The 8976-nt window shown below is 37.1% G+C and overlaps 1 protein-coding gene and 1 long non-coding RNA gene across 2 annotated transcripts in view; one reads left to right on the forward strand and one right to left on the reverse strand.

Moving 5' to 3' along the window:
• Positions 1-8976, reverse strand: part of LOC309662208 (uncharacterized protein) — a gene marked incomplete at its 5' end in the record, with an annotated part of 27908 nt that continues 18932 nt past the window's right edge. Inside the window, one exon of the mRNA XM_082464695.1 lies at positions 1-3800. Within this exon, the coding sequence (XP_082320821.1) occupies positions 3652-3800 (149 nt within the window). The 3' untranslated portion in view covers positions 1-3651. The remainder of the gene's footprint in view (positions 3801-8976) is intronic.
• LOC309662231 overlaps positions 8638-8976 on the forward strand; it is an 8886-nt gene continuing 8547 nt past the window's right edge. Inside the window, exon 1 of the long non-coding RNA XR_014264606.1 lies at positions 8638-8839. This is a non-coding gene — a long non-coding RNA (uncharacterized lncRNA). The remainder of the gene's footprint in view (positions 8840-8976) is intronic.

The following is an 8976-nucleotide window of genomic DNA, read 5'->3' on the forward strand; positions in this document are numbered from 1 at the left end:
CCCCCCCACCAAATGCATTCTAAGAAGTATTACAGGAGAATGTTATTTATGCTAAAATTTAAGAATCACTGGTTTAGGCACACAGGAAAATTAAATACTTTCGAAACAGGATTTCAGAAAGACACTAATACTTTCAAAAGACAATTTCAAAACAGTTGTTGGTTTTGGTTAAATAAAGCATGAAATAAACAGATGGATGAGGTTGAAGGAGAGGGAGAAGGTGAAAACTCTATGCCACTATTTAATTTTTCCATTCCAGAAATTTTACTGATTGGTGATTTTTTTAGATTAGTCCCTAATAACTGACACTTATCTAAGAGACTTGCTTTTTCTTTTTAAAAATTTTCTTGATTTCTTTAATTATTCTATTTTCATTTTCTTTTGCATTCTTTGATGAGGATTGGGGGTTTGTCAGTCAAGTTAACTGAGACATTACTGCATTGAGGTTTCTCTCTTTTCAATCACAAGTGTCAAATCTTTCTGACAGGTGTGAAGAGTTATTCCCTCTCAAATATTTGTGTTAGTGTTTTCAGTGGTGATCTGCCTGCTCCCCTAGGTGACCTTGCTTATGCATGTGGACATTTGCATAGATGACAATACTTCCCACAGATTTGCTTACTCTCTTTCAGTTTGGCCAAGGTTAATTGTGGTTTCTTTGATAGTAACAAAATTGACAAAACAAAAATATCTTCTTTCTCCCTAACAGCTTCTTCAATTTCTCTACTCCCTAATTCCCCTCCTATCACATTTCAGCTGACTCTAAAAGGGAGCACTGTTCAGGACCACCAACGGGTGGTTCAGGACCACGGAGAGCGTGAGGAAGGGGCACTTCCAAAATATTCTAGTCATGCAGGTGGGAGAAAAGATGACCCTGGAATTGTTGCTGGACAACCTTCACTTAAAGAATAGCAGTGGAATTCTGATTTCTGATATTTGAGAGGAATTATTTTTCGGAACATTAAAATGTTCCATCAGTGTTTTCTCAACTTCTTTATCGAATTCTATCTAATGACAGATGAGAAGACACCAAGAGTAGGCAGAGCTAGAAGCTGCCAGTGCAAAACGTCTTTTGAAGTTTCATGTTTATGATGTGCTACCTTTTGTGTAAATTTTCACATTTTTTCAGTTCTGAGACCCACCCGTCTACCACAGAAGAGAATGGAAATCATTCAGAGATACATGAAGTTGGAAACGGATAATTAGAGGAGTGTGTGAGGGCTCCAGTCCTAGGTTTCTAGAACTGCCCTGGGAACTTGCAGCTCATCTTTCAGTTCTGTGAACTACCTAGAATCCTTTCAGTAGTTTTCCTCCCCTCTACTTTTAATTTTACTTAAGCTACTTTCATTTGAGTTCTGTTACTTGCAACTGAGTGTGTCCTACTAATGCAGATAGGTAGGATTTAGATAGACAAATGAGAAGAAAGGTAATTCTAAGCTAGCAGCAAAACAAGATCACAGACAAGGAGGCAGGAGTGTAACTTGGGGTTTTCTGGGACAGTGAGAAAATTGGCTTAAGAAAATTGGAGTGGTTTATAAGGAATATATTTAAATAACTTCTCTGTACTACAACTGAGTAGGAATATAAATTCTTTCAGCCTCTTCAGAAGGCAGTTGAACAAGAGCTATAAAAATTTCAAATGCATATGCCATTTGACCCAGCAATTCCACTTACAGAAATGAATTTTATGGAAATCATCATACAAGGATTCATTGAAATTTATTTTGTAATAGAAAATGACTGAAAGCAACATACATGTCCATCAATAGAGAACTTATTAAATAAGTTATTCCATATTTACTTGTTGAAATACTGCATGGTCATTAAAAATAACTTAGTAAACTTATTTGTGTCACTGTGGAACAATCCTTACAGGAAAAAAAAGGCAAAGTCCAAAACTGTATTAAAAGTGCTATCATTTATGTTTTTTTTTAAAAAGCACAAGTATATTTTTAAATACATAGAAAAAAATCTAGAAGGGCAAATAAGAAATCTTAGCAATGGTTTTCTCTGGGAAAGGGATTCTTTTTTCCCATATTATAGTGCTTGTTTGTTTTTTCAACTACATTCCTGTACTACTACTTGAATTAAACTACTATAATTATATATAACAAGTACAGAACAATGAAACCTTTAATGATGTGTAATAGCTATCACTTGCTTAGGAATTTCTATGTAGCCATTGTTTTAAACCCTTTTATATATTGGGTTGGCCAAAAACTTCGTTCGGTTTTAAGTAAAAATAAAAGACATTTTTCATTTTCACAAAGAACTTTACTGAACAATGTATTCACTAACCGAACCAACTTTTTGGCTAACCCAATATTTTCTCATTCAGTCCTCACAGCAGCCCTATGAAAAAGATGTTATCCTCAAATTGCACTTGAGGCTGCTGCAAATAAGGCTCGAAGAGTCAGTGTCATAATTCCCAACTCTGACTCCAAAGCTTCTGTCTTTAACCATTCCACCCTTTTGACTCCATGAGTTGCTCCTGACTTTGCTGTGATACCACCAAGGACAGATTTCTGTGGATAAAAACTAAATTTCCTTGTAGACAATCAATGACATCCAATAAGGATTCTCTTCTTCATAATGGCTAACAAAACAAAACAAACTTGCCCTTCTGTACCAGGTGCTTAGATTTGGTGCAGCGGTTTTCTTAAACTGACAGTTAAGGTACACACCACCTTGTCAATTTCATTAGCAAGCAATGAATAATAATAGTTTCTCTCTCCAGCAGTGAGAGCCATTAAATTGTTTAATCAGGATAACGACAAAGTTGGCCTTTCATGTTGGAGAAATCAGTCTTGGAGTTTTGGAGAACGGATTTAGAAGACAGAAGGTTGGAGGCAGAGAGGTAATCGACATGGAAATTCACTGGGCATCTACCCAGCACTCACCTTCTCCATCTTTTCCCCAGAGCACCCTGATACCCTGTGGATTAACTCATCAAAGGTGACTAACTTAGGCCTTAGAACTGAATCGTCTTGGTTCAATGGGCTCTGCCGCTTACCATCATTGTAAATGTTGATGACTTATCTAACCCACCTCATGTCTCAAGTATTAATAACATGGGAATAGTGATAGTATCTCACTGGATCATTGTGAGATTTTAAACAGATAGTTCTTGTGTTATCAGTGCTCAATAAATATTAGTCATCATCATTATTGTTGTTGTCTTTAACCACGTGTCTTGAATGGGATTAGTCCCACCACTCCTCATCTCTCCCACCTTCAATCCCTCACCCCAAGCAGAACAGGGCCTACGATGTAGTGGTGAGGTCACAGAAATCTTATTGTTAAAGAAGTGGCAAGAGTTTGCCAGGTTGACTCTCGCCTTAACTTACTTTATTTTTTCTTAAGTATCACCAGTTATATGTGTTAAATATATCACCAGACAAATATGTGTTAAATAAAGATGGCTGAAAGAAGCACTCCAGGTATGGGACTCTCTGAACAATGGTGGGAAAGTCGTGAAGAAAAGCAGGCATCCTGTGCGGGCTGGAAGAAAAGGAACACACGGCCTGTCTATAAATGCGATCACGCATGTAAGGGATTAAGCACCTGGTAACCATCATGGTTCCATTATAAGAAGTGGAGACTACAAACTCTTTGAGGAGTCCTCTTCATCTGAGAATCATTCATAGCAGGCACTCAATACTCCATTGTAGAATTGAAAGTTATTACATTAACCTCGAGGGTCCACACGGATGACTTTGAATGCAGATCAAAGAGCTTGGAATTATCTGGCAAATAATAAGGAGCACTTGGTATGATAAACAGGAGAAGTAACATGAGCAGATCTGAAAAATAGAATAAAATGGAAATCTTGCGCAGGGCAGGCTAGTTAGAAGCCTGTTTCAAAAGACCAAATGAGATAATGAGGGTCTGGGTTAGGTTTGTGGTGGTGGAAATGAGGAGGAAGGAACATGTGTAAGAGAAAATTCAGAGGTGGGGACGACGGGCTTTGAAAACAGATTGACTGGGACAATCATAAGAGAGAAGTCAAAGATGACTGGGATTTTAATCCTGAGCAATTGGGAGGATGGTGGGACATCTGACCACCTTTTTTTTTTTTTCAAGAAATGAAAGAGTATATTATGCACAGAAATAGTAGTCAGAAGTCAGCATGTTTGTGCCAGTTTCCAATCCCCCTAAGTCCACCACGGTGACACAGTTGGTCGATACGAATTTGCACAGAGAGTGGAGAGGAGTTCAGGACCACAGGCCTCACAAGCAGCAAACAAGCCACCCTCCAGCCTTGCCATCCCCCAGGATGTGGGCAGTTATCGGCAGTCACACCGTGTGCACCTTGACCTATTTGGTTGCCTATATGACTAGTTACAGAAACTGCTCTGCCTCAGAAGACAGATCCACCTACAGGCTGGCCACTCAGCAAGAATTTTCAAGACTGCTTTGGACCCACTGAGGTCCTTGCCCCTCCCAACACCATTTTTTTGAAGTGCACGCATATGATCAATTTTAGTTTTATCTTTTTGAATTGTATTTTATTTATTTTTTATACAGCAGGTTCTTATTAGTTATTTCATACATATTAGTGTATGTATGTCAATCCCAATCTCCCAGTTCATCACACCACCCACCCTCACCCCCAGCTTTCCCCTCTTGGTGTCCGTACGTTTTTTCTCTACATCTGTGTCTCTATTTTTGCCTTGCAAATCGGCTCATCTGTACCATTTTTCTAGATTCCACATATATGCATTAATATAGGATATTTGTTTTTCTCTTTCTGACTTACTTCAATCTGTATGACAGTCTCTAGGTCCATCCACGTCTCTACAAATGACCCAGTTTCGTTCCTTTTTATGGCTGGGTAATACTCCGTTGTATATATGTACCACTTCTTCTTTATCCATTCGTCTGTCGATAGGCATTTAGGTTGCTTCCATGACCTGGCTATTGTAAACAGTGCTGCAATGAACATTGGGGTGCATGTGTCTTTTTGAATTATGGTTTTCTCTGGGTATATGCCCAGTAGTGGGATTGCTGGGTCATATGGTAATTCTATTTTTAGTTTTTTAAGGAACCTCCATACTGTTCTCCATAGTGACTGTATCAATTTGCATTCCCACAACAGTGCAAGAGAGTTTCCTTTTCTCCACACCCTCTCCAGCATTTGTTGTTTGTACATTTTCTGATGATGCCCATTCTAACTGGTGTGAGGTGATAATTCATTGTAGTTTTGATTTGTATTTCTCTAAAAATTAATGATGTTGAGCAGCTTTTCACGTGCCTCTTGGCCATCTGTATGTCTTCTTTGGAGAAATGTCTATTTAGGTCTTCTGCCCATTTTTTTGATTGGATTGTTTGTTTTTAAATATTGAGCTTAATGAGCTGTTTATATATTTTGGAGATTAATCCTTTGTCCATTGATTCATTTGCAAATATTTTCTCCCATTCTGAGGGCCGTCTTTTCATCTTGTTTATGGTTTCCTTTGCTGTGCAAAAGATTTTAAGTTTCATTAGGTCCCAATTGTTTATTTTTGTTTTTATTTCCATTACTCTAGGAGGTAAGCCAGAAAAGATCTTGCTGTGATTTATGTCAAAGAATGTTCTTCCTGTTTTCCTCCAAGAGTTTTATAGTGTCCCGTCTTACATTTAGATCTTTAATCCATTTTCAGCTTATTTTTGTGTATAGTGTTAGGGAGTGTTCTAATTTCATTCTTTTACATGTAGTGGTCCAGTTTTGCCAGCACCACTTATTGAAGAGACTGTCTTTTCTCCATTGTATATTCTTGCCTCCTCTGTCATAGATTAGTTGACCATAGTGCGTGGGTTTATCTCTGGGCTTTCTATCCTGTTCCATTGATCTATATTTCTGTTTTTCTGCCAGTACCATATTGTCTTGATTACTGTAGCTTTGTAGTATAGTCTGAAGTCAGGGAGTCTGATTCCTCCAGTTCAGTTTTCTTCCCTCAGTACTGCTTTGGCTATTCGGGGTCTTTTGTGTCTCCATAGAAATTTGAAGATTTTTTGTTCTAGCTCTGTAAAAAATGTCACTGGTAATTTGATAGGGATTGCATTCAGTCTGTAGATTGCTTTGGGTAGTATAGTCATTTTCACAATATTGATTCTTCCAGTCCAAGAACATGGTATATCTCTCCATCTGTTTGTGTCATCTTTGATTTCTTTCATTAGTGTCTTATTATAGTTTTCTGAGTACAGGTCTTTTACCTCCTTAGGTAGGTTTATTCCTAGGTATTTTATTCTTTTTGTTGCAATGGTGAATGGGATTGTTTCCTTAATTTCTCTTTCTGATGTTTTGTTGTTAGTGTATAGGAATGCAAGAGATTTCTGTGCATTAATTTTGTATCCTGCAACTTTACCAAATTCATTGATTAGCTCTAGTAGTTTTCTGGTGGCATCTTTAGGATTTTCTGTTTATAGTATTATGTCAGCTGCAAACAGTGAAAGTTTTACTTCTTCTTTTCCAGTTTGTATTCTTTTATTTCTTTTCCTTCTCTGATTGCCGTGGCTAGGACTTCCAAAACTATGTTGAATAATAGTGGTGAGAGTGGACATCCTTGTCTTCTTCCTTATCTTAGAGGAAATGCTTTCAGTTCTTCACCATTGAGAATTATGTTTGCTGTGGGTTTGTCATACACGGCCTTTATTATGTTGAGGTAGATTCCCTCTATGCCCACTTTCTGGAGAGATTTTTTTATCATAAACGGGTGTTGAATTTTGTCAAAAGCTTTTTCTGCATCTATTGAGATGATCATATGGTTTTTCTTCTTCAATTTGTAAATATGGTGTATCACATTGATTGATTTGTGTATACTGAAGAATCCTTGCATCCCTGGGATAAATCCCACTTGATCATGGTGCATGATCCTTTTAATGTGTTGTTGGATTCCGTTTGCTAGTATATTGTTGAGGATTTTTGCATCTATATTCATCAGTAATATTGGTCTGTAATTTTCTTTTTTTGTAGTATCTTTGTCTGGTTTTGGTATCAGAGTGATGGTGGCCTCAGAGAAGGAGTTTGGAGTGTTTCTTCCTCTGCAATTTTTTGGAAGAGTTTGAGAAGCATGGGTGTTAGCTCTTCTCTAAATGTTTGATAGAATTCACCTGTGAAGCCATCTGGTCCTGGACTTTTGTTTGTTGGAAGATTTTTAATCACAGTTTCAATTTCATTACTTGTGATTGGTCTGTTCATGTTTTCTATTTCTTCCTGGTTCAGGCTTGGAAGGTTATACCTTTCTAAGAATTTGTCCATTTCTTCCAGGTTGTCCATTTTATTGGCATAGAGTTGCCTGTAGTAGTCTCTTATGATGCTTTGTATTTCTGCAGTGTCCGTTGTAACTTCTCCTTTTTCATTTCTAATTTTATTGATTTGAGTCCTCTCCCTCTTTTTTTGTGATGAGTCTGGCTAAAGGTTTATCAATTTTGCTTATCCTCTCAAAGAACCAGCTTTTAGTTTTATTGATATTTGCTATTGTTTTCTTTGTTTCTATTTCATTTATTTCTGCTCTGATTTTTATGATTTCTTTCCTTCTACTAACTTCGGGTTTTGTTTGTCCTTCTTTCTCTGGTTCTTTTAGGTGTAAGGTTAGAGTTTTTATTTGAGACTTGTTTTATTCCTTGAGGTAGGATTTTATTGCTATAAACTTCCCTCTTAGAACTGCTTTTGCTGCATCCCGTAGGTTTTGGATCGTTCGGTTTTTGGTTGTCATTTGTCTCTAGGCATTTTTTGATTTCCTCTTTGATTTCTTCAGTGATCTCTTGGTTATTTAGTAACATATGGTTTAGCCTCCATGTGTTTGTGTTTTTTTATGATTTTTTTCCCTGTAATTTATTTCTAATCTCATAGCGTTGTGGTCAGAAAAGATACTTGATATCATTTCAAATTTCTTAAATTTACCGAGGCTTGATTTGTAACCCAAGATGTGATCTATCCTGGAGAATGTTCCATGTGCACTTGAGAAGAAAGTGTAACCTGCTGCTTTCAGATGGAATGTCCTATAAATATCAATTAAATCCATCTGGTCTATTGTGTCATTTAAAGCTGTGTTTCCTTATTAATTTTCTGCCTGGATGATCTGTCCATTGGTGTAAGCGAGGTGTTAAAGTCCCCCACTATTATTGTGTTACTGTCAATTTTCTCTTTTATAGCTGTTAGCATTTGCCTTATGTATTGAGGTGCTCCTATGTTGGATGCATAAATATTTACAATTGTTGTATCTTCTTCTTGGATTGATCCCTTGATCATTATGTAGTGTCCTTCTTTGTCTCTTGTAATAGTCTTTATCTTAAAGTCTCTTTTGTCTAATATGAGAATTGCTACTCCAGCTTTCTTTTGATTTCCATTTGCATGGATTACCTTTTTCCATCCCCTCACTTTCAGTCTGTATGTGTCCCTAGGTCTGAAGAGGGTCTCTTGTAGACAGCATATAAGTGGGTCCTGTTTTTGTATCCATTCAACAAGCCTGTGTCTTTTGGCTGGAACATTTAATCCATTCACGTTTAATTATCGATAAGGTAATTATCGATATGTATGTTCCTATTACCATTTTCTTAATTGTTATGGGTTTGTTTCTGTAGGTCCTTTTCTTCTCTTGTGTTTCGCACTTAGAGATGTTCCTTTAGCATTTGTTGTAGCGCTGGTTTGGTGGTGCTGAATTCTCTTAGCTTCTGATTGTCTGCAAAGCTTTTGATTTCTCCGTTAAATCTGAATGAGATCCTTGCTGGGTAGAAAATCTTGGTTGTAGGTTCTTCCCTTTCATCACATTAAATATATCATGCCTCTCCCTTTTGGCATGTAGAATTTCTGCTGAGAAATTAGTGGTTAACCTTATGTGAGTTCCCTTGTATGTTATTTGTCATTTTTCCCTTGTTACTTTTTTTGTTTGTTTTTGTTTATTTATTTATTTATTTTTATTTATGGCTGTGTTGGGTCTTCGTTTCTGTGTGAGGGCTTTCTTTAGTTGCGGCAAGTGGGGGCCACTCTTCATCGTG

The sequence above is a fragment of the Balaenoptera physalus genome (assembly GCF_965194825.1).
Source record: "Balaenoptera physalus genome assembly, chromosome: 6".
Lineage (NCBI taxonomy): Eukaryota > Metazoa > Chordata > Mammalia > Artiodactyla > Balaenopteridae > Balaenoptera > Balaenoptera physalus.